We start from the raw sequence: 25,000 nt of genomic DNA on the forward strand, positions 1-25,000 counted from the left end.
TGGGTGGTTATAAGTGCAGGTCCTGTGCAGGAGGACTGTTTGCCATTTGGGATTAAGAGAGGGGTTTATTAACACGCCATTGCATGTTGGATTCCTGTCTATGCGTGCACGTGTGTGTGTTTCTCTTGCAGTGTTCACTGTTTTCTCGTTCACTTGCGTCATTGATCTGATCATCTCTCTGGAACAAGACGGCGTCATCAGTGGCTTCATGGACTTCTACATCAAGGAGGTACAGAACTCCACTCCCTGCTTTTAGAAAAGTCATTTCCCCGACAGATACAAATCAGTGATTTTTATTTTAGTTTTAATCTCTGGCAGGAAACGCACTGGCCTGTATTTTTTTTTTTTTTTTTTTTTGCTGTTTTGATTTTAACCCAAGTGTGCGATTTTACAAAGATCTCCGGTTCTGATTGCTAGGTGTCGCTGCTCCCCAGTCCCCTGACTCGCACCGTTGAGCCGTGCTGCCTCCCAGTCCCTGTGCTGTATGTGTCCAGCCTGTAATAGTGCCTGTGTGTGTGTTTGCTTGTCAGGGAGAGCCCTACCTGCGCACTCCTTATGGGAGGATGATCTGTTACTGGGACGGCACGGTGCACTACGCTCTGTACCTCATGATGGTGACGAGGATATCAAAAAGGTAGGTCCGACCGCATCGTCAGCACATTCAACAGACCAGGAGAGCCACAATCTACAAGGTTTTGTAGGCAACCCTTAAATCATCAATTACTGAGGAAATGTACGTTTGACAAATTGGTCAGCTCAGGTCCACGAGAGCAGGTTTTCATTCCAACTGATCTCGGTTATTTATTTGAACTCATTACCTGCTTAATTAGTAAAAATGAAAAGGTTGTTTCAAAATATTGTAAAGAGGAAAAGACAACACTCCCCTTCAGCTATAAGTAATTAACTAGATTAAGTGCCTTGTAAGTCATGCAAACATTATACAGGCGATTCACATGCATCGTTATACTGTACGCCTTGTGATCTTCCATGTTTAGTCAGAACTCTGCAATACAGCGCTCCCACTTGCCCCAGGAGAACAGGCTATTGAAACGCTTGACTCTGTTCAACGTCGTGGAGTCTAACTCTCTCCCTTCTCTCTGCAGACAGGGCTACCGCAGCGCCGGTCTCTACTGGCTGGGCTCCATCCTTCTCAGTATGATCGTCTTCCTGGCTGGGAACGTAGTTGGTACGCAGAGCAAGTGGGGTGCAGGGTGGGGGGAGTTAACAGAACCCTTCAAGTGACGGGAGACACCTAGGCTGTGTGTTATAAGGCCGTAGGCTTTAAAAAAAAGAAGCAGAGCGGCTAAGCACAAGCCATAAGCACTTTCTTGGCTGCTCCAGCCAGCCTCAACACTGCGGGCCTGATTTTTAGAGCCTGGTTACTTGGGCTGAGTGAATTGTTTACGATAAAGTTCTGGAACCTAATCATGTCTCTCTCTCTCTCTCTCTCACTCTCGCTCTCTCTCTCTAGGTAAATACGGCTCTGACATCCGTCCCGCCTTCCTGTTGAACATCCCCTTCCTCTTCCTGCCGGTGTGGGCGGGGGTGAAAGTGTCCCAGAAATCCCGGAACCTGACGCCCAAAGCTGCTGACGAGGTGAGCACTGCCTCCTGCCAGCCAGCCAGTGTACTACACTGAAGAGGACACTTGCTGAAACCTGATTTAGTCTCTTAGAAGTTTTATCTGTGCTGTGTGATCGTGTGTGAGCGTGTGCTTCTGTGATAGGAGTACATACTGTTATAATATTGTAGGAAGAAAGGACATTTGAAATGGAGCTTCAAAAAAGCAAACTGACCCTGAATTGCGGTGGAGGTCCAAAGATCTGATGTATGTAATTGGGTTGTTACGGTATTTATGGCCCATGGGTTTGTGTCCAAACCTAAGGTGAGTCATGAGACTTGGCTAATCTGAGACGTTTGCGTTATACTGTACAGAAGCATGCTAAGATGAAAATCGGTTTCTTCATTCTCTTCCGCTGTACTGAAATGTAATAGGAGAGCGTGCAGTTACAGCAGTGATGGTAATAATAATTACAAAGGCACTCTTTTGTTCCTTCGTTTCGCAGGTTGCTGTTGAACAGCAGAAACTGCCTCACCAGCGCCCCCTAGATCTGCTCCTGCTCGTGTTCCTGTTCTCCGCCATCGCCTACACCCTCTTCAGAGGATTCGTGAGTATTGACAGCCGGGGCTCAATTCCAGTCACAGCAGCAGTGTGTGCTGAAATTCCAGTTCCAGTGCTGTTCGGTTTAATTGCAATCAGTTACATTTCTGTGCAGTAATTACAATTACACTAGAGCAACGTAAACCAACTACCCCCCATCAACATGTTTATTGTATTGATTCGCAGTAATCACAGGCACAAATACTGTTTAACAAATGGAGTCACCAGAAGTGAAAGGTTGAAATAATGATCAGATGACAAATGCATGCGTAATTGAACTGTAATCGATCAACGATATGTTAGAATTACAATTACACAGACGTGCCCAGGATCAACTTCACTTGCAGTTCATTACGAATCTCTCCTTTCAACCAACCCTGGTTGCTCCTTTCGCCCTGCAGGTGGCCCTCGAGTGCCCTTTAGAGTCCTGCTTCAACTACCTCTACCAGTACGAGCCCTACCTGAAAGATCCCGTAGCCTACCCCAAGGTCCAGGTGAGGGCAGGAGATCGTTTGCTGCTTTTTTTTATTTTAGCCATGGTTAGATTGCCTTGTGATCTGAGCGCTGCAGGGTTTGTGAATGGGGCGCTGTGGCTGGCATGGAGAGGCCTAATGATGTGCAATAGGAGCTTTTAAAACTGTGATTTGAGAGTTAGCTTCTCAGTAAAAGTGTGCTTTTGGTCTTCTAAATAATAAACACCTCTGTATGATCTGAGATATATATATATATATATATATATATATATATATATATATATATATATATATATATAATATATATATATATATATATATATATATATATAATGGAAAGAATTCACTGATGGACAGTGAGTCACCACACCCCTCGTGAATACTCATGTCCTGTGTCCGTGTTTTTGGTGGACCCTGTGTGCGCTGTCTGTGTTAAACTCTCTCTTGCTTGCTGTGTAGATGCTGGTGTACCTGTTCTATGCACTGCCCCTGCTCTGCCTCTTTGTCTACGGGCTGCTGAAGCCTGGTTGCATTTGGATGCTGGACTGGACCCTTGTCTTCGCAGGAGCTGTAGCCCAGGTACCACACACTAAAAACCATTCTCACTTTCACTTGCTCCATATAAAATGCATTTTAAAAAAGACTGTCTTTCTTTTTACTTTGCCTGTGGGGACTGTGTCTGCTTTAATGCCAGCACCTCTACTCTGTGTGAGAGTGGCGCTGCTTTGGAAACAGACCTGCGTGATCAGATGACCGTGACGAAGGAGGATCTTCGCTTCATCCAGTTCATCATTTTGAGATTGTTGTACACCCCCTCCCCCCATTAAGCAATCCAGTCTATCAAGGTTATAAGCCTGGAAATTCGAATGCAACTTTCTCTTTTGCTGCAGTACAGCATTCAGCCACTGGATGGAACTGTCTCCGATGCCTAAAAATAAAAGAAACTTTTGAAAGTGTCATTTATCTACTATCTACAGTGGGAGGTTATAGATGATATAGTTTAGTAAGACACACCTGAGCTTGTTACCTTTACACTGTGGCTAATGAAGCTTGTATTAAAGTCTGGACTGACTGAAACTGCTGTGCAGTAGGAGTCTTATTCCCATCTGTCTTCTAGCTCAGAAAGCATAACATGCAATCAAAAAATAGGGCTCACTTTGTTCCTCTTGTCGTTTGCGCCCCACAGGCTCAGTTCACACACATCGGGGGGTCCCTGCACCCCTGGACCCCCTACACATACCGGGTCCCCGAGGAGACGGTGTGGCCCTTTCTGCTGATGAACCTCCTGTATGCTGTGGGACCCCAGATCCTGGCCCTGCGTTGCCTGATGCACCCCGAATTCTTCCTGAGCCCTGCGGCCCTCAGAGAGGCAGACCAAGACAAGAAGCTCCAATAACTGCAGACCGGACCTCTCCTTGCTTCTCTGGGCTGGACTTCGAAGTCATAGCCATTCATTGTCTGAGATCAGTGCATCTCAAATGGGGCCCACCAATCCCCATAGTCTTCATTGGTTAAAGCTTAAAATGTATTGGAATTCAGAACTTCAGCCACCCAAACAGCTTGCTAATCTTGATGCAGGTTATTATGAACGATGATCACATTATTAGCTTTAACCTTTCCATATATATTTAAAAATGTGTTTTTATTATTATTATTGTTGTTGTTGTAGGGAGTTTTGGTGCTAAGTCATGTGTGTAATGGTTTCATTCAGTTAGCACTCTTAGTTACAAATTTCTCCCAAATGAGTTCAAGATCGCCAGGAAAGAATTGCACAATAAAATATCCAACGCTGTTCTATCTTTTATAAATGTTATCAAAAGTAGGAAAGAAGATTGATCTCAAAATAGCAGGAATCGCATTCCTCTCGGCAAGCAAGAATGGTCGTGCAACATCTCAGTTCAGCGTAAATGCCAATTCCATGTGAAAGCTGGGAAAACATGAATGGTCTATAATTTGTCTACTCTGTAAGAACTGATTATATTCTTAAGTCAGTAAGATAACCTCTTGTGTTATCTCCTCTCCCCTTGCACTAGAAAGTAAAGGTGCTGGAGTGCATTCCCTGTCTTTGTAAAACTGGATCTTTGTTCTAAAAAAGGTGAACACCTAAACTTCAAACGTGCCTGTTGAGGCACGTTTCTGCAGAGCACAGTTACAGCAATACTAAAGATTGACTGTGGTAAATGTGCACTGTGCTTTGCTGTGATTTACGTCTTTGCCATTCTTTACCAAGAGTCTGTGTAGTTTTAGAGGGATCTTGTTTTATTGTTTCATTTTTTATTTGCATGCTGTTGAATATGAAGTGCCTGCAGGTGGGATAGCTGCACCTAATAAAATCCCAACCTTGATAAACCTTTAAAAGCTATATTTAAAACTGCCTGGGCTGCTGCACCTTTGCCTCTGCTGGCGTTCCTCCTCTTTATCTGTTCATCCATTGGAGAATGCAATCAAGACTTCGCCTCTGGTGATTAGAAAAGGAGGCCAGTTCCTTCCCAACCAGCCCAGCATCTGTGGCTGCGTAAAACCCATCTCTCTGCACCGCAGTCTTTGACCTTCATAGAAACCTAATGTATGCATAATGGCAGATGTCTAGAAAAGGGATCCACAGCTACACCTGCAGCTGTAGTCATTTTTATACCTTTTGCTACTCCCTCTCCTGTGTCACAGTTTTTAAAACTAATGGCACTAATAACGTGTTACAAATGTATGTGATAGAGGATGTGTATCTGCATGTTACTTATACCCTGTTAAGGTGGAACCCAGTAACACTAGTCTATCCACGTGACATTACAGTGAAAGGCTAGCAAGCACAGAGGTGAATGCAGTATATTGCACATTCTCTGAATTTGCAGTCTCCTAGTTGGAGGGCTCTCATTAAAAATTCTCCTGCTGTCGTTAGACACTGGCAGATGTCCACGAAAACGAACCTCACAGTATGGGTTCAAGCGATTTTATTTTCAGGACATTCCCACAGCAAAGACCTTGAAAATTAACTTTGTGCTCCACGCAGAGACAGCCAGACAAGCTGTATTAATCACCTGCTTTAGTGTTGGCAGAGAACGCACAGAACCCTGCTGTAACACAGGTAAAGGACAGTGGGCTGTAAGATGGGAATTTTGCCCAACATTAAAATATTTCCAATGGTTCTTTTGTCTATTCCCTCATTCTTATTTTTCTAGTATCAAATCCAATAGGTGCACTGGTGCAATTTTACTCATGTTAAGGTCACTTTAAGGTCCTTTCTGTAGTAAATATTTCATTTTTGGCTGTTGTCAATCTTTATTTTATATAGCGCCTTTCATAGTGGAACACCATCACAAAGCGCTTTACAAGGTGCAGTAAATACAAGAAAGTCCATGATAGTTGAAATGCATAATACATGATATACAGTAAAAAAGAAATTTAAAAATACATCAATAAATAAAATACATTACATACAGTGGAATGTACATAATACATGAAAAAGTACATTAAATACAGTGGAAAGTACATAATACATAAAAAAAGTACATTAAATACAGTGGAAAGTGCACAATACATGATAGTAACATAATACATGAAATAGTAGCAGCAACACGGCAGCTAATAGCAGATATTAGGCTTAAAGAGCAATGAAAACAAAAGAGCACAGGCGGGTCTTGAGAGTTGATTTAAAGTGAGCAACTATGGCGCATCACGCACCAAGGATGGAAGAGAGTTCCAAAGAGTCAGAGCCATGAAGCTAAATGAGCGTTGTCCAAATGTGGTGCACTTTTGCTTGGGGATAACAAGCAGGCCAGAGTCGGAGGACCTCAGCTTGCGAGCCGGGACATAGTGGGTCAGCAGGTTGAGGAGGTACTCAGGACCTGTGTGATGAAGGGCATTGTAGGTGAGCAGGAGAGTTTTGAACATAATCCTGAACTTTACAGGTAGCCAGTGCAGCTGAGCAAGATGGAGGGGGAGATGTGATCACGTTTTTCACATCTGGTAAGGATCCTGGCAGCGGTATTCTGAACTAGCTGCAGTTGGTTTATGGTGCGTGCCACGAGACCACCATATAGAGAGTTGCAGTAGTCGAATCGAGAGGAGACAAATGCATGACAAAGTATCTCCGCATCTAGGAGGGAAAGGTAGGGCAATCCCATTGTACTTTATTGCAGGCAAAGTTATGTGATAATGCGCTGTCAGAACTCGAAAGCATCATTCTTAATGAACAAGGAAAGTTCATGCCAGCGTGCACCCCAGTGCAGTCACACACAATTAAGCAGAGAACTCTGAACCCACGTCATTAGTCTGGGGGCAGCAGCAGCAATACATTAAGGGTCAGTTTAGAGTGCAATGCTTGCTTATGAGAATCGCCTGCTTTCACATATATGGGAGGCGTTGCCTTTGACACACTGGCTTCTTTGTAAAAGCCCTTACAGTAAAGCTAGAATACCTTTCTTAATACCAGTGTGACCAGCATTTAGTTAGTCTCAGAAAATCCCTTGATTTACAATTTAATAAAGTACGGTATTTTTTAGTTTTAAATAGACAAACTACAATCTCACACGTTATATAAGTCAGATCCTTCCCCCATTCGCACATGAAAATAATTAAGTACTGCAGTTGCAGCCTGAATCTCCAGCATTCCAGTAACTGACAGGCTATAACACAATCACCCGCTAGGTGGTGCTCTAAACATGGCTGGTTAACATGTTTTCACATGAACGTATGCAATATGATTTTAATTAAAAAAAAACCAATACGTGTTAATTGTCACATTAGCCCTCTGAGATCTCACTTCAGCCTCTTACTGAACATTATGCGGTCAAACTGAAAATGAAACATAATGACACGTGTGCGTAATGACAGTTCATCTGTTTTCAGATTCAGGGGTTAGATAGAGTGTTGTAAACTAGAACATTTTAATTGTCTCCTGCATTTTCTAATAATACCGCACCAGTTACAACTTTCACCAGCATTTAATTAAATCAACATTTAACTTTTACAAAAGCAATTTTGAATCGTAGGGTGCACATAAACACATTAAATTGAATCAATCCTTTAATAAAACAGCCTTTGGAGAATGCGGGCATCGATCCCGCTACCTCTCGCATGCTAAGCGAGCGCTCTACCATTTGAGCTATATAAAAACTATCTATATGAATTTTAGTATTTTTTTTTTGTTTTGTTTTTTTGACCTTTGCCTGCCTGCTTTACTTACTACTCTGATAAGCCCGGCTGTTGCACGTATGCCGACCCACATGGGAAAGACGTGATGCCGGATTCCCCGCTCCTTGCCAGTCACCCAACAACACTGACTGTAACGTCGACAAAAGCATAACATAAAATTGCAAGCTTCTGTCACCTACTGCCAAGGATATTCTAAGAGCCAGTGAATGAAATACGCTGTTTGTATTTTTAAGTTAGGACGTTCTTTTTTTGTTGTCCCCCCCCCCCCCCCCCCCACGGCTGTAACCTCTAGAAAACGCATTTTGAATAAAGGTCAACGTTCTTTTATTTTATCGCTTAAAAATGGCAAGTATTTTAAATGACAAGGCAGGACAAGAGACAACAAAAATAAACGAACACAAACGCCACAGAGGGCGAGCCGCTTCGAGCGCCCCTCCCCTTTCTGTGTCAAAAACACACAGTCCGGTACTGGACTTAATAAAAGACCTAATATAAAAAAATATGAAACCTTGATAAAAGTAAGCAGAGCACAGCTTTGCCTGTAATTTAAATTTCAATTGCACACTTATGGCGACTGGCTACCCTCGAAATAACAGTAAATACACTATAAATTAAATGTAAAAAAAAAATTGCCTATGTGAATACATTTCTTTGCAACAGTATTGCTAAGTGCTGTGCTGTTGCAAGGGGCTGTGTGTGGACCCGCGTTTTCTTTCCTGTCCCTGGAAGCGCTAGATTGTTTGCTGATCACGAGAGAAAGGATGCGTGCAAGAGCTCTAGTGTACCGTCAGCATATTGCACTGCACTGCACTGCAAAAAAAAAAAAAAAAAGACTGCAAGTGAATAGAAACTGGATAGGTGAGAAAAAAAAAACTGCGTAGGACAGAGAGAGAGAGAGAGAGAGAGAGAGAGAGAGAGAGAGAGAATTCGAGGTAGCAGAGAAAAGGGACTGGGATCTTGCTCCAGTGTGCTGTAGCCACACTGCTCCTACTGCAGAGAAGTTTTTAAGTTGTTCGTTTTTTTTTTTTTTTTTTTTCCATCCTCCCGGTGGCATTATGGTAAGTTTCTGTGGCGTAATGCAAGACTTCTTTTTCTGCATGCCTTTCTTGCTTGCAATGCTGTCTAACCTTGAGAGATGATTCTGGTTTGAATGAATCAGTGCTGGGTATCTGTGTGTGATAATGATCGCCTTAGATAATGCAGCACCTTACATAATGAAATCCAAGCTCAGGGATTCACAGGTCAGCAGCTGGGAAAAAAAAAGAAAACTGCACATAAGATTTAATTTCTTGCTTCATTTACCGTTTGGGTCACGGATACTGGACAGAACCACAATGGGTCAGATTTACCAAAGCATTTTTACCAGTTTGTTTTGTATTCAGATAAGGAAACTCAAATGCTACAAAAATAACCAAAAAACATTTCAATACGCAGTATAATGTAAGATCATATGCTGTATAGTTGTTCTGCAGTAGGGCCATTTTACTAAATGAAACCGATACAAATCTTGAATTTGGCAAAAGAGCAGATCTGACAGGGCTGGCGATAGTCAGCTTTCCTAGGGGCCCTACACCCTATTGATGGTGCTGTGGTGGGTGTTTCAGTATCCAGTCCCTGTATGCAGAAATGCAAATAAGAACCTGGAATGATCTTTGCTTGTGCATGTTGGTGAACTCCTGGAAGCTGCACTGGGAGAGGAGGGATCTTCTTAGTATCTTCTGCATGGTCAGAATATTTGATTTAGATTTTTTTTGGGGGGGGGGCATTATTTACCAGGCTTACTGACAATTCCAGCAAGAACGACCGTTTACAACCTCTGGGTCTGCTTCTGAAATGACTCATTGATAAAAATGATCACGAAGGTTGTGTCCTGTCACCTCTGCTAACCCACTGTTGCCACAGTTGCAGATGGGGGAAGAATTTACAGTTGCACACTCCTCTAGGGGTAATTTCTGGAGAAAAAAAACCCCACCATTACTCTAAGCAGAACCAACAATAGGGTATTAGGTAAAACTCACATAACAGGGTATTAAACAGAGAAATTAAATGCACTGCAGATGGCGTAAAGCAACCCTGTGTGTGTCATTACAGGGGTGGGTCGGTTTGGCCTGGCTCTCTGCTCTGCTGTTCCTGTCTGCTTCGTCTCAACTGCCTGACACTGACAAAGGCCGGAAGAAGATTGTCCATGTGCTAGGTAAGGAAACCGAATGGGGCACCCTGCCTGTAATGTCAATGCACTTTATTGATAGTCCCTTGCAAGGGTGTCTAGGAATTTATAGATGCTCCCTTAACTACACTTGTTTACTGCTGTACTCTTAAGCATGAGTGCCAAGCTAGGGCGCGCTGACTATGAACGAATCCCGCAGGTCCTGTGGTGCTGAACTCTGTCCCCTCTGCTTTGCTGCTATTGTCCGGGCCTGCAATGGGGCGAGCTGTTCCCCATTCATAAGCATCTCTTCTCTGAAATAACAATCTCTCTGCTCAGTATTCAGCTCACACAGGCTGGCTCCCGAGCTGTGCACAGAGAGCTGTATCTCGCAGACAACTGAGCTGCCGTGTTCGGGTAAGTTTGTTTGGCAGCTCGGCGTCTAAGATGGGAACAGTGTTTCTAAAAGAAAGCAAGGCCCTGCCTACTAATGCAAATCTATGAGCTTTTGAAAGCTTGTAAACACCAGCAGCCGGAGGCTGTGGAATAGAAGCCTTTGTCTGATCTATGTTTCAGTAACAAGGTGAGAGGGAGTGTTGTTGAGAGAGAAGCACACAGGAAGCGTGACACTAAAGACAGAAAGTGTCTCCAGAGACCTCGTGGAAATCACGTGTACAAGAAGACCCATCAGCGGAAAGCACTGAAGATACAAATGTGATAGGATGATCAGACAGAGGAGGACATAAACCCATGCTTGAAAAATCTTATCATACCACACTTTTAAAATTGCAAGATCCTTTTGAGTTTTCCATCATAGATTCTATGCATTTTTAGCAGTGGTTTTGGATTCAATTGTTCACATTTGTTTTTTTTTTAAATTTAGTTTTTGTTAAGTTTGTTTCAGATGTGGACAGCACCTTTAAAAAAGTTTTTGATTCTTGTCTCTGTGTGTGGCTGTGTGTGTGTGTGTGTGTGTCTGTCTGTCTCCCCTCAGAGGATGAAAGCGGGGCAGTTATCGTGCAGACTGCCCCAGGGAAGGTGCTGACTCACCGGGGCGGCTCCATCACCCTGCCCTGTCGCTACCACCATGAGCCGGAGCACACGAACCCCGCGCGGACCCGGGTGAAGTGGACCAAGGTGACGGACGCGCTGGTCTTCGAGGACGTGTTCGTCTCTCTCGGCCGGCAGCAGCGGGCCTTCGGGACCTACCGTGGGCGTGTCTCGCTGCAGGGTGCGGGGCCGGGGGACGCCTCCGTGCAAATCCACAACGTGACTCTGCAGGACTACGGCCGCTACGAGTGTGAGGTCACCGATGACATGGAGGACGACACCGGCTTCGTCAACCTCGACCTGGAAGGTCAGGGGGCAGAGTCACTGGCACTGACCAGCCGCTGCCCTTACAAAAGTTTCCCACAGTAAAAGCACAGCAGAATGTAACAAAGCACGGTAAAGCGTAGGTAAGCATTATAAAGAATGCAGATCCGGTAATGCATATTAATAAACATGAAAAAGCAGGGTAAACTGTGGATAATGCATAGTGTAACCATGGCAAAAGCATGGGAAAACTGCAAAAATACAGGGCAGAAATACCGTGGGAAACTTTTGTAAGGATGGACCTCATTCACATAGCCAATTAAATAACGTTTATGAAAGTGATACAGTGTGATATTCATGTTGTCACGGGCTGTTGTATTATGAATCTAAAAATGCTTTCTATCACTGTGAATGGCTATATGCAAATGTTGTTACAGGATAAGAAATATCCACTGGTCTTGCACGCTGTCCTGGGCTTCAGAACTCCCCTGGTTTAGGTTCATTATTGAGATCAACAGGAACCAGCAGTTTGAACAATCAAGCCCCTGCTAAATCTGCTCTGAGCTGATGGTCCTTGAATCCCTGCGACTGTTAGGAGTTATTCATGCAGCTGTAAGGGAAGGAGCAGTGGGTTTCACAATGGCTGCTCACACTCCTGGATACTGAATCATTGAAATAATAAACTTCATTGATGGCAGTTTGGAAACCCCAGGACTGGGTACAGGGCTAATGCAAGTTTCTAACCCTGTTGTCATGGTGCCTTCAGGGCTGCATCTTGAGTCGTAGCTGCGTTTCTCGTGTTCCGAGATCAACCAACGTGTCTGTATCGTTATCAAACTACTTATAAACTGTCTAATTATAAATCTTACTTGTCAGGGTTACCGTATGACTCCATCTGCACTGGGAGGGTTTGGGACAGTTCAGGCTTTTCAACTCCCATTGCAGTGCATTCTGGTACGTTTGATCTGTCACGGGTACCTTTCACAGCAGGACTGCACTTACCAGAATGCATTGGGGTGTGAGTTGAAAAGCCTGAACTGTCCCAAACTGTCCGAGTGTACATGAAGTGAAAGGGTAGCCTTGTCCCTGTGCTTGCAGGAGTGGTGTTCCCGTATCACTCCCGGCTGGGACATTACAAGCTCAATTTCCACGAGGCCGCAGAGGTGTGCGCTGAGCAGGACGCCATCCTGGCTTCGTACCCTCAGCTCCACGCGGCCTGGCTGGACGGGCTGGACTGGTGCAATGCGGGCTGGCTGGAGGATGGCTCGGTCCAGTACCCCATCTCCCGGCCGCGGGACGAGTGCGGCCGCAAGGGGACCCCCGCCGGCGTGCGCAACTACGGCTACCGCCACAAAGACAGCGAGCGCTACGACGCGTTCTGCTTCACCTCCAACCTCAACGGTGACCAGCGCTCATTCTCTCTCTGCTGCTGCTAATGCATTTTAATGCCGTGATGCTCACAGTCCATTCACTAGCTTGGTTAAGTCACTCCATGTGCTATATTGACAGCACATTGTAAAAATGTCCTTGTTAAGTGCCTTTACTAATTCACTGTTTTCAATAGCTCACTTTTTTTTTTTTTTAAACGTTTCGACGACTTTATAGATGTCTAGTAGTATAGTGAATGAAATGCAACACAAGTTTAAGTAACTTAGATCTAAGCTGGCTAATTCCACATTTCTGATCCCTGCTAAGTGGTGTTGCCAGTCTTGGCTAAACCAGGAGTTATAGAACAAAAAGGCACACACACACATACTGATACGCACATACACTCACCCACACACACGCGCACACACACACACTCACACACACACACTCACACACACACATCTGGATACCTCAAGAGGCTAATTTACTCAGAAGTTTTCCAGTGCAGCATTCTGACATAAGAAACGATAAAGGGCTGAAATATAAAGGGATTCAGAAGCTCAGTAATCTGATTTATTCAGGGAAAAAAACTCCCTTTTGAAAAAAGGTCAGTGATGCAGAAAAGACAGAGAAAAAAAAATCAATGTCTGTGTTATGATCCTTCCTGTATCAACACGGCACAGCAGACTAGTACGGCACGCCACCATCGATTTCGTGTTGGTTTGTATCCGGCACGTCTGTTTGGGTAGAACACACTCTCGTATCTCTCTGAGCTCTGAGGAGTAAATATCGCTCAGCTGTGTGGCTTGCTGGTCCTGCTGCCTGCAGTGCTGCATTTGAAGCTAGAAAGAGCTTATTAAATTTGCTTAGCGTTGTGGAAATAATCAAAGATGACTGGGCCCTTTAAACGTTTCCCACAGTAAAAGCATAGTGTAATAAAGCATAGTGAAAGCATGGTAAAGCATAGGTAAGCATTGTAGTCCAGAGAGGTATGGTAAAGCATTAAATGGTAAACTGTGGTAAATGCTTAATATATTTTCTGTGGGCTCACTGTTCTAACTGGATATTGAGCATTTATAAAGGCTTTGAACAGATGTAAGACAGTTAAGCAGACTCCCTTCCTGGTCTCACGCCCCTCGCTATGTCTCTCCCAGGCGAGGTGTACTTTCTGAAGACCTACAAGAAGCTGGCATTCGGGGACGCTGTGAAGGCCTGCGAGCTGGACGGCTCTACGGTGGCCAAGGTAGGCCAGCTCTACGCCGCTTGGAAACTCCAGCTCCTGGACCGGTGCCAGGCAGGCTGGCTCGAGGACGGGAGTATCCGCTACCCCATCGTGAACCCGCGGGCGCGCTGCGGGGGGCCAGAGCCGGGGGTCCGCATGCTCGGCTTCCCCGACAGGAAGTTCCGCCTCTACGGGGTCTACTGTTACCGGAAGAACCAGGACGCGGGTGGCAATGAGATAATCGGCAACGCATCAGCAAAGACACGCAGCCAGGTCACCAGCACGGGGCCTACTAACATCTAAGAGGAGCCAGGAGGGGCCACTCTGACTGTGTGCCCCTTTATATACACAGCCGCTTTCATTAACAAACTCTTTATCGCTGCCACACATTATGACCGCTAAGCACTGTATTGCCTAGTATGCAGTACATTGCACAATTATTTAGTGATTTTAAATGCACTTGCACAATTATTTATAAACAAACTGTAAAATGGATTGATTTGAACAACCAATACTTGTTAAGCCACCTCTGAAGGTTTTTTCTTTTATAGAACATTTTACAGCAACAGGGACCTCATGCAATCCAGGTGTGCTGTAAAATGCTCTGAGCTATAGCAAGTCACTATTGCATAGAAAGGCCAGTTGTGTTGGTCATATCAAGCCCACAGCAGAATCAGCAAAAAGTGGCACGTGAACATATAGGGGTTGACAGCATGTGCAGAGGTGACGTCACAGGGGAGGGCATTTTAGCGGGGTGTCAACACCTTATCAAATCTGAAAACTGGACTTAAATATGTCAAATAATAGTTTTATACTAAACTATTCCCATATGGTAAGGTCAAGTTTCCATAAGAGGAGGAGATCTTAAATAGTAAGTGGCTTTAATTGGGTTATTCTTTCAGCTATTTGATGGTGCGCACAGTCACTTTGAGCTTCTTCGAGCTTGAGCAGTAGAGAGTGTCAGCACTTAGGATCTTTAGCACAAATTCAAAGCAGAGTTAGCGGCAGATTTAGAGAAGAACGATAATAACTTAATAATGAAGAGCAGAAGCCAAAAGCACAACTGGATGAAGCACAGCATGATGGTAAATAGCACAGCAAGCAATTCAAATGCTGTTTGAAGATCCTCACCATTGTAGTGTCAAGCGTCTTGCAGCTCAAGTAATCACGCCCCTGATACATTTATTCTGAACTCTGAACCAATCAAAGAACATTCTTATGGGTGATGATGTATTTGCTATATCCCAGATAAATAGCTCACAAAACCACAAATCAGATTTGGAGCAGTGTTCTTTACATCTGGTCCGCTATCCAGTCCAGGTCTTTGTTTCAACCAGCAGATCTAATTTAATAATTTAAAGGCAGAGTAGCTGATTTAGAACAGTTACTGTAGACCACTGTGCAGCACCTCCTTCATTCTAGAATGCCCTTTCCCTGAACCATGTGATCAGGTCTCACCTGCCTGCCATTGTCTGGCTGGAGTGGATCTCCTCTTGTGTTCTTCCTCTGTTCTATGTAACTCATTGAAGCCATAGCGTTAGCGTACTGATCATCATACTAACCATTGAGAAAGGCGTTATTATTGTGATCAGAATTGACTGGACTTAATTCCAGTGATGTCATAAATAAACAGCCTGTGAAGTGTAGCGCCAAGATTCTAGTAGCTTGTGCAAACCATGCAGCATTTAAACATGCTCCATTTCCTTTAGTTTGAAGGTGTCCTATGTATTTCTTTAATATCAGAGCAGATGTGTTGAATGTACAATGTTATCCGTATAACAATAATATTATATTTTTGTTTTGCTTCCTGAATTTAGTTTATAGACAATACAGACGAACTGGAAAGTCAACGAGGTTTGCTTTCTCTCTGATAAAGCAGTGCCTGGAAGGCTGCCCCCAAAAAACAAAAAAAAAACTCTAGTTGCAACCATGTAACTATTAGTATGCCATCGTCAAAATGTGACCTTTCAAGTCACTTACTAGTAGCCATTTATAAATTCAAAATAATATTATTACAGTTTAATAATCCAACTGACTTGAATAGGGGAGGACCAATATATTCTGGCATTCTGACTGGCCACTTAAATTAAGTCAGTAATATGGAAGACAATGAGAGAGGTGGGGGTCCTTCAGCCATATCTTACGCCAGAATATCGTTCTCAAATCATATTGGAAACCAATGTTAAAAAACCGAATCATTGTGACATCATTTTAACAGCATTTGTTGTATTTTATTAGTGCTGAGGCGTGTGATAAGTGTCTCAACAGTAGGGGGCGCTGTTGTAGCAGATGTTTGCACAGCAGTCTCCTCTTGAGTCACATGATGTAATGACTGTACAGTTACATTGTAATCTCTGCAGGTCTCTGCACATCTGAATGTACTTGCAATGTAATAATAATAACACGTTAATGATGGTTTGCCTGTCCACTGTGTTTTTATTTAAACAACACTATTTATTATGAATTTTGTTTTTTTGAACAATTTATGATCTCAAACAATGTGATCTGTTTTGAATGTAGGACAGTTAGACAGGAAACTAAAATAAATGAATAAATAAATAATAAAACACAAGAACAAGTTTTCAGTTAAAAATAAACTTTAGTTTCTAAAAAGTGAGAAGGCCCTTTTTGCTCAGCTAACTTGAACTGAGGCAAATATTGTTTCTGCACTCTGGTTTTCCTGGTTGCCAAGACAACCGTTACCAGGAGATTCCGGCTATGAGGAGAAAGTGAGGACGCTAGGCCCGGAAACGACACCTTCCTACTCCCTGTCCTTTAATAAACGGTGAGGCTTTCTCATTCAAGACACAGACTGGAGCTTTGCTTGCTAGCGTGTCTCAAAATCTTTTGATCTGCCCAGCAGCCTCCCCCCTCTCTCTTAGTGTTGATGGTTCTTTGGTTAGAGATGTAAACGAAAGATAAACGCTTTGTTTGAAGTTTGAACGTGCACAGCCCTAAGCCTAACCCCCTCCGGCATTAAACCTAATCTCACCCTCAGGCATGAGGTTGGCATGTTTTGTTTCATATTACAGCGATAACGCTCTGCGTCGGAAATAAAGGGGCTGAAGCTGAGGGAATTAAACCCAGGCATGACAAACCAGAGCTTTTCAGTCCTGTAAAAATTCTCATAGCTTCCAAATATATATCAAAGGTGGAATAAATACATGGCAGCGGGTTGATAATTTGTTTCCCTGCGCTTTACAGCAAATTGTAATCCCTGTATAGAAATCACACAGCGGCGTCATTTTAAACAGATTTAATCCAAACCTTTTAAAACTGCAAGACAGGAATTAAAAACACACACATCTGCCATCATGCAGTGATACTGACAAGGAGTCAGCTTGTCCAGTACATAATGGATGGCCCAGTGCACTCCTGATGAGATTCATGGAGATATTTCATTAGCTTGATGTGATTTAGAAGGACTGCTCTCTTCATCGGCAGCAGCTGAGCCACACAAAGAGCACTGCCTTTCATGCCTGCATCTCCCGGAGCTGTGAGGCTGCTGCATTAGAGATTACCAGTGTGCTCAGTGAGTGATGCGTTCCAGCCTGCATCAGCCAGAAAACAAGGTTATCTCAGGCACTTGAAGACTTATTGATGAACCCCAGCTGACAGACAACCCTGAGAGGCAACTGACAAGCACAAGCATGCACACACCTTTAATATCATTTAGGCTTCATGCTTTCCCATCTGTGCAATGCAGGCAAACATCGTTAATGTTTTAATGATTACAGCCATTAGCATGTCGTTGTCCTAGATCCCCAGCAGATAGGTATTGATGCGCTGTGCCTGAAGGTCGCCTCTCAATGACAGGACACGTTTAAAACTGCTTCATTGTTTCAGTGACTGGAGACAGGTAAGGAAGTCATATCTCAGAGACTGCTATGTTAGCTGCTGTAACCTATGGTTACAGAAGCCCATTAAAAAAAAAAAAAAAAAAAACCATAATACTGTTACCCCAAGCCAAATGAATTGGGACCGGGGGGTGGGGTGGGGTGGCAGGAATAATGGGATTGTTTGGATAATCGGATTACAACTGTGGAATTGTTTATGACTTTCCCAATCATGATGCCTCCTGAAAAAGCCCTTTCCCTGTAAATGTAGAGCACAGTGTTCAGTGAATACCAGCAATTGAGGGCTGAATAATACGTTTCCTCAGAAGAGCATAGCACACGACATTACAGGTTACCATGGGGCTGTTTGGAGAATCAAGGTTTTATTGTAGTATGATAATTCTGATCAATGACACCTGACCCTACTGTAGGTACCTAAATGTGAGCGGGGGCTTGGAATCACCACCACCAAACATTCAGGCGATTGGGAGCTTTGACTAATTTCTGCAGGTGTGGCTTGACCATGGCCTGAGATGGGATCACAGCAAGCGCTAGTGAGGGAGTTCAGCAAAGGTCTAGGGCCAAGCATCCAGGATTATCAATAACAGGGGGAGGGGGGGCTAGGTCTCCGGTATTGAGGTTTGAGTAAATGATTCTGCTCACCACTGCAAAATCACTTGATCGAAGTCCTGAAGACCCAAGGGTGTAAAAACGGCAGTGGAATAAATCAGCCTATTAGCCACCGAGCAAGACCTTCTCCCTCCCGGATCGGTGGCGGAGAAGAGGGATTAGTCTCAGTGTCTGCCTGCGATCGATGGCAGAGGCGCCCTAAAACTGCAGCTGTTAACTCTTCCTGTGAAAAGCTTGCGGAAAAATAAAAATCTTCAGGCTGAGAAATGGGCCCCGTGATTGTGTATATTTCACCTCCTAACAGATATATAATTAACATATAATCACATCCCAGGGCAACAGATAAACAGGCTCTGGTAGGGCATATAATATTAAACAAATAAGAGTGTGTCTTAAAATGGAAACATTTGATACAGTGCCGAAACAGCAAAGGGCCTACTGTAGGAGATGCCAGATGGGCAGACATGCACAATTTGCGGGACTCATCCAATTTTGCGAGACAGCGTCCTCCCCGGTGCCACCAGCAGCCTGTCATGCCGCAGTGCCAGTTTTTGGACCAGCTGCATCTGAGCATATGCATGCCATGCCCCATGTTGCATAAGTGACGCGAGAAACCTGTGTGAGGAGTGTTAGCGCTTGCAGTGACTACCTTTTCTGATAGGCACTTTCATGCTTAAGAGATAGCAGAGAGGCACAATGTGCTCTCCTTTCACACAAACGCACAAACAAATGCATGCACACACACACACACACCACAAATACATGTTTGTGCACCAACACGTGGTTATTTCTTAATAACTGTTGGATATATATATGTAACCTGTAATAGTTTATATATATACCTCTCTATAGGCAATATATATATATAATATATATATATAATTTACTGATACACTTTTTAATGAATGCCTTTTTGAAAAAACTTTAAAAAAAGAAACACTGCATTTGCCAAAATTAGTCAACTGACAAAAATAGATTAGTTGGACAGGCACATTTAATTAATTTTTTTTTACCCATTTCCCCAATAACCAAAATAATGCACAATGAAAAAGCACAACACATTTTCAAACTGCTTCATAATTTAGGCAGTGTGGATCCAGTGTCAGACAAATCCAAATGTTCTTTAAAAAGATTAGAAATGTTTTTGTTTTTTTTTCGTTATATAAAAGAAAGGGATGCAGTTACAGACTCGGGGAACAGTTAAAAAAAAAAAAAAATTAAAACCAGAGAAACGATACAGAGGTCCACAGTGTTCAAAACAAGAGTATCTCACAGCACACTGCAAAACAGCTACACGGTAAAGAGAGCAACACAAACACACAGGAAACTAGGACAAGAGAAGGGAGCCCTGGAACGGCACTTGGAACGCACCTGCTTGACGTTTCTTATCACGGCTGAAAATGTGGGCATTTTTTTTTTTAAATACCAGGACTTTCTGCATGTAAAGGTAGAAGTCGTGTCTGATACGGACTCTTCAATCGAGTCAATTAAGATGTTTTATTATTTCGTAAAGAATAAATAACAACAATAACAATATAATGCATAACATTGATACATATGAATATCAAGAGCTCGTGGATAAATAACAAACACGTCAAGATTTTTTTTTTTTTTTTTTAATGAAAATTTTAAACGCACGGTAATATACAGCGACACACACAGTATAAGCTATTGTGAGTTTTGTAGGTAACGCTGGCTCCCACGTTTCATTAAAGGGGTCACCCCCCCTATTGTCAAGTAATTCGTTACCACTCGTTATTAACAGCGCATTAAAAATATTATAAAAGGGATGAGACTTTTTACAAACGCCATCGAAAATGTTCCAGTGCTGCTTACACAAGAAGCAAATAAACGAATAATACAGCAGCCTCAACTCCACGACAAGCAGGGGGAGCAGAGAAAACGACTTTAATGATGGTCAGCAAAACGGCCATGTGTCTACAGGCAATGTACCATGACCCGCATTGAAGGGAACAGCCGCGACATTTGTCAAAACTGAACGTGTCAAACTGAAACCCCTATGGCTTCAGAGTGCCAGAAAGCAGCAGCATGTTACTATGACAGGAATTTAATGGGATTTAATTGACTCCCAAGAAAAATCTTTATCGTTAAACCAGGGCTTTGGTGCCAAGGTGCGCTCCTTAACAGCGTTGTCTTGTTGTCGCGGAGGAGGATCTGAAGATGGATTTACATCAGGGCTTCGTATCCATGCTGCTGTTCAGGAAAAAAAAACAATCCTCGGAATGAGAATGAATAGAGCCCTAAATACCAGGCAATAAGGCTCCAGCATATATTAAGTATTAAGCTTCAGACTAGATAATTGAGGAGCCTTCACAAAGTGGAAAATAAATCGGATTTACGCAAGCATGAAAGTGCTTTATCAGCTGAAATGATTCAAAATGGATTTTTGACAACAAACTCTGCTGCTGCCATTTTTAGAATTTTAAAAACAGTTTATGTGAACTCTATGTTGAAAAAAGACACACAGACAAGAAACTGAACGCGGCACAATTGTGCACACAGTGACTGTGGGGATACACATATCCATGTACCCCTAAGGGGTCTATTTGTTTAACCAATACCCTGATAAACCACAGCTCTGTTGTATAGATTGCTCTACAGTACTGGGGAATCATCCTCAATTTTCTCCACGATTTCCCCAAGTGGTTGATGCAGTCCAAGAGGAGTCCCTGGCAATGGAAATCCAGCTGGGGTTTATGCAGGGTATATGTTACTCAAATCCGCCCTGTAACCAGGCCACTTGAATCATTTTGTAAAGTTCTGATTGAATAATTGAGGCGGACTGCTACAGATCTTGCAGGCTGATCTACAAGGAAGCTGCCGCCACTTTTAGCACATCCGCGGGTGATGTAAAGAGTAATTAGTAGACTCCCCTTTAGCTGCTCGGCTCTGTCAAGGCTGTCGAATTCAGCTGAGAAGCGGAGCCTGTGTGTGAATCATAACTTCGTTCAAGAAATCCTGACGAGACATGACAAACTAGAGCCTCCAACTCCCCCGTTCATTACTTCACTGTGTAGGTAAAAAAAAAAAAAAAGAACAGTTGGAATAATTTCTTGTGTATGCCAGCAAGAGATGAGTCTTGCTGTGCCAGACTTTCTGGTGTTCCCTTTTCGTGGTCATCAGAAAAAAATATTCTGTGTAAGAATGAACCTTGGGGAATCGCAAAACAAACTGCGTCCTTTATAGTTACGTGCCACCAAACATAGAACATAGGAAGCAAACAACACACAGCATTATTATTATTATTATTATTATTATTATTATTATTATTATTATTATTATTATTATTATTATTATTATTATAAGAGCATTTACAAACCTAATTTCTCCTTTTTTTCTTATTTTGAGTGGTTGGTAAAATCTAAAGGCTTTCTTGCAAAGGTTTTAAATACCCCCCACCCCCCACCAAAAGCTCTCTTTCGCTTTAGTGTAGTAATCACTTCTGGGCTCCCTTATCACTGCAGAGTTGAACTTTTTAACACACTTTCGTATCTTTAAGAATATTTAGGATCAACGACAGCCTCTGTCTTGGATTCTTGAAGTTCAGCAACACAATCATGAGGGAAGCAGTGATGAAAAATAAATACATTTTAAAAAAAGTACTCACATAGTTAATTAGGGTTTATTCAGCTGGACTGTGCGGCAGGCCGAACACAAACACGACATTTAAACACTAGCGCGGTTCTTACAAACGAAGTGACACAAAGCACGTCTTCTATTTTTATTACAAACACTTTATCGAAAAGTTGAATTCGTTAAAAAATAACGCTTTCTGCTGGAGCACGCAACGGAATGCCCACGTGCGGAACCTGGTTTAAAACCTTAACAAGATCACCTTTAAAAAATTGAGATAAAACAAACACATAAACAAAAAACAGCCCCTATTTGAGGGGCTATGATAACACTTCAGAAAAGCGGCCTGGATAAAACCAAGCCAGGAGATTAATTACACTGGTGAGGGGGGAGGGACTGGGATTCAATTGGAATTATGACCTCTGTCTTAACAGCTTCTTAAATAGTACAAAATAGCAAAACACTGTGAATACTGTATAATTTACTGCAAATGTCCAAACACCTTTTTTTTGGTACATATTTAAAGCTGACAAAAGTGCTGCCATAATTCTAATTTGAATCCCTGTTAAGGAGAGAGGGCCTTTGAGGCCTAGCAGGAGCTGGATATCATGCTCCTTCAGTCTCCTGGCACTCTCTCTGGGGTTGGGGATGGTGGGAGTCTCAGGGTCACGGGCAGAGGGTTCAATTCCTTCACGTTCTGCAGTGTTTTGTTTTTTGTTTTGTTCAGAAGTAGTTCCGGCTGTCGTCATTGTCTTCCTCCCTGTGCCCCCTGGAGGAGTGCTTCTTGTGTTTTCTCCTCTCGCGTCGGGACTTGTGGTGGTGGCGCCGCGACCGGTGGGCTCTCCGCGCTGTCGGAGAGGGAGAGGGAGAGAGGGAGAAAGGAAAAAGGAGAGCGAAAAGTTCAGTGAAAAGAATGTGCTATATTCAATTATATTTTCTTATTTACTTAATTATATAGAGGTAGAATCATCTGCCATGCAATCTGCAGATTTGGAAGTCAGTGTGAGTCGGGGAGGGGGGAGGGGGGTGTCCCGCTGTCTCTGCACTGATCAGGAACGAGGCGAGCTCCTCACATTTAGTGCAGATGATTTTGGGCCGGTCCCACTTGCCGTTGCTGCGGCACTTGGTGGTGGGAACGTGGCGCTGCAGGAACCCGTCGGCACACTGGTACCGCACGACAGAGTGGATGTCATAGTGCGCTCGCTTCCGACCAATCAGGAAGGCATTCTCCACAGCTGGGGGCGTCCCGCACAGCACTGAGACAGAGAGAGAGAGACACAGAGAGAGAGAGAGAGAGACACAGAGAGGGAGAGAGAGAGAGAAAGACAGAAAGAGAGTAGGAGGGTTACTGTACTGCAGAACAAACACACCGAAACTTCCTAACCCACATCAAACAAACACAGGGATATAATTTCAGTAATACTGAAGATACATTTTGGTTCATGGATTATTTAATTATACCCCGTTAAACCTGGAATGGAATTACCCAGCCCTGGTAAAGACCCAGTTAGGCATTCCAGCACACACTTTCACATTGTAAATGTCTAGATGCAACACCTCCGGGAGTGCCTAGATGGCACTCTTGCTGCTAGCACAAAAGCCACTTCGCTTCATGTGTCAGGCGCAAGAAGAACCCAGGGCTGTCTGTTATTATACGTGACATTTCTGTACTTTATGATACAGAGTATCTGAGGTCTGGGTTGGATTGTAATGAATTGAAATAGCGGCACATTGTTCTTAGGGACCAGCCTCTGGAGCCCTCGCAGAATTCCCAAATATAGAACATCCCTCTCGATACGATCGTCATTAGCATCTATCTTCATCCAGCCACGGAGCAGGGCTGCATGCCATTAACTCCATGAGCAGGATTTCACGCAACATTTGCAAACAAATTAATCCTGAAAAGAGAGCATCTTGGGTTATCGTTCTGAGAAGCTGAATTCAGAGGAAGATAGATGAGGATTCAGAGAATTATTGCGCTGATCCTCCTGCTTCGAGAAGCTTAGTTCCAGATGGGATCTCTTATACAGCCTTGCAGCACTGTCTCTGCACCCCCTCCCCTTTTTCCCTCTTAGTTTTTCTGTTTGTTTTTCTTTGACCCACAGCGGAGCTGGCAAATGACACATATGACCCCCTGCTGCTGCAGGTTGCAACAGAAGCGTGTCTCTTTGCTTTACAGCGTGACTTGGAGAAAGGGAGGGAATTAGAGTGCTTGCCACGGAAAGATCTTTGGATATGTAAACAAACTGGAAAGCCAAAACGGATGCCTAACTACGGAAGCATGTAGTCACAGAGGAATCCAATTTTAGTCGGGTGAAAAAATGTAATTTATGCCAGTTGATATTTGACAATAAAAATGATGCTTGTCTCTTTGTCCTTGAGACTTGGCGAAGCTGCCTGGTTTTACTGTTGGTCAGGTGGAAATAATGTAGAGCTTGAGGTTTTTCAGCATCTCCTTTTCTAACAGACACTTCTATCGCAAAAAAAAAAAAAAACACCAAAAAACATTATCTTTAACCCCATCTCAAGGTTGCGCCTTCCTCAAAACAGAAGCAATGTTAAGTCTGGGTTGCTTTGCCATGGATGCTGTTTGCATTAATTCAGCAGCAGCTGCAGTTAGGCAGCATGCCAGGGCTTTTACACAGCAGTGAAGCTAAACATGAAACAGACAATAGAAAGAGCGCCCCCCCCCCGTCCCCCGTCCCCCGTCCTCTCCTGGTCTCCTCTCAGAGATGCAAATTGGCAATCAGCTTGCAGCCACCAACAGCAGTGAAAATCCTCCTAATCCCTGGGCTAGGGGAGCGTTTGAATTCCTGGCTGTGATTTCAGAGACAGTGGCAGGTGCCGTGGAGCAGGTTAACAGGCTGTGCTCTGCAGGTCAGGGAGACAGCTGGGCCAGCTGGACTTCAGGGAGGCTGGACTGGAGGACACCCGTCTGAGGCACTTACTGTACTGTGTGCAAAAAAAGCTGTGTGTCCATTCAGGGTGTTTTCTAAGCCGAGGTTTGGAGTGAAGGTAATAAACCCTCTTCCTTAGCAAGGTCTTGTTAAGCATAGTTGAAGAACAGTACAGAAATAGGGTTGCCAGTATATATGTTTAAAAGAAG

The 25,000-nt window shown here is 43.5% G+C and overlaps 3 protein-coding genes across 3 annotated transcripts in view; 2 read left to right on the forward strand and 1 right to left on the reverse strand.

The window, feature by feature from the left end:
• The first annotated feature begins 110 nt into the window (after window positions 1-110).
• Window positions 111-5,774, forward strand: LOC121301524 (transmembrane 6 superfamily member 2-like). Its single transcript, XM_041231001.1, has 8 exons — window positions 111-229; window positions 531-634; window positions 1,104-1,186; window positions 1,472-1,596; window positions 2,066-2,167; window positions 2,562-2,654; window positions 3,093-3,212; window positions 3,820-5,774. Exons 1-8 carry the CDS (start codon window positions 209-211, stop codon window positions 4,027-4,029), a joined length of 858 nt encoding a protein of 285 aa, XP_041086935.1. The 5' UTR covers window positions 111-208; the 3' UTR covers window positions 4,030-5,774.
• Window positions 5,775-8,701: 2,927 nt separating this feature from the next.
• hapln4 (hyaluronan and proteoglycan link protein 4) lies at window positions 8,702-16,249 on the forward strand. Its single transcript, XM_041231000.1, has 5 exons — window positions 8,702-8,842; window positions 9,876-9,978; window positions 10,925-11,287; window positions 12,343-12,645; window positions 13,767-16,249. Exons 1-5 carry the CDS (start codon window positions 8,840-8,842, stop codon window positions 14,135-14,137), a joined length of 1,143 nt encoding a protein of 380 aa, XP_041086934.1. The 5' UTR covers window positions 8,702-8,839; the 3' UTR covers window positions 14,138-16,249.
• Window positions 16,250-19,249: 3,000 nt separating this feature from the next.
• Window positions 19,250-25,000, reverse strand: part of LOC121301195 (neurocan core protein) — a 9,578-nt gene continuing 3,827 nt past the window's right edge. The window contains exons 3-4 of the mRNA XM_041230338.1: window positions 22,968-23,176; window positions 19,250-22,742 (exon numbers count right to left, since the gene is read on the reverse strand). Coding sequence (XP_041086272.1) covers window positions 22,618-22,742; window positions 22,968-23,176 — 334 coding nt within the window. The 3' untranslated portion in view covers window positions 19,250-22,617. The remainder of the gene's footprint in view (window positions 22,743-22,967; window positions 23,177-25,000) is intronic.

The sequence above is a fragment of the Polyodon spathula genome, chromosome 27 (genome assembly GCF_017654505.1).
Source record: "Polyodon spathula isolate WHYD16114869_AA chromosome 27, ASM1765450v1, whole genome shotgun sequence".
NCBI classification, from domain to species: Eukaryota; Metazoa; Chordata; class Actinopteri; order Acipenseriformes; family Polyodontidae; genus Polyodon; species Polyodon spathula.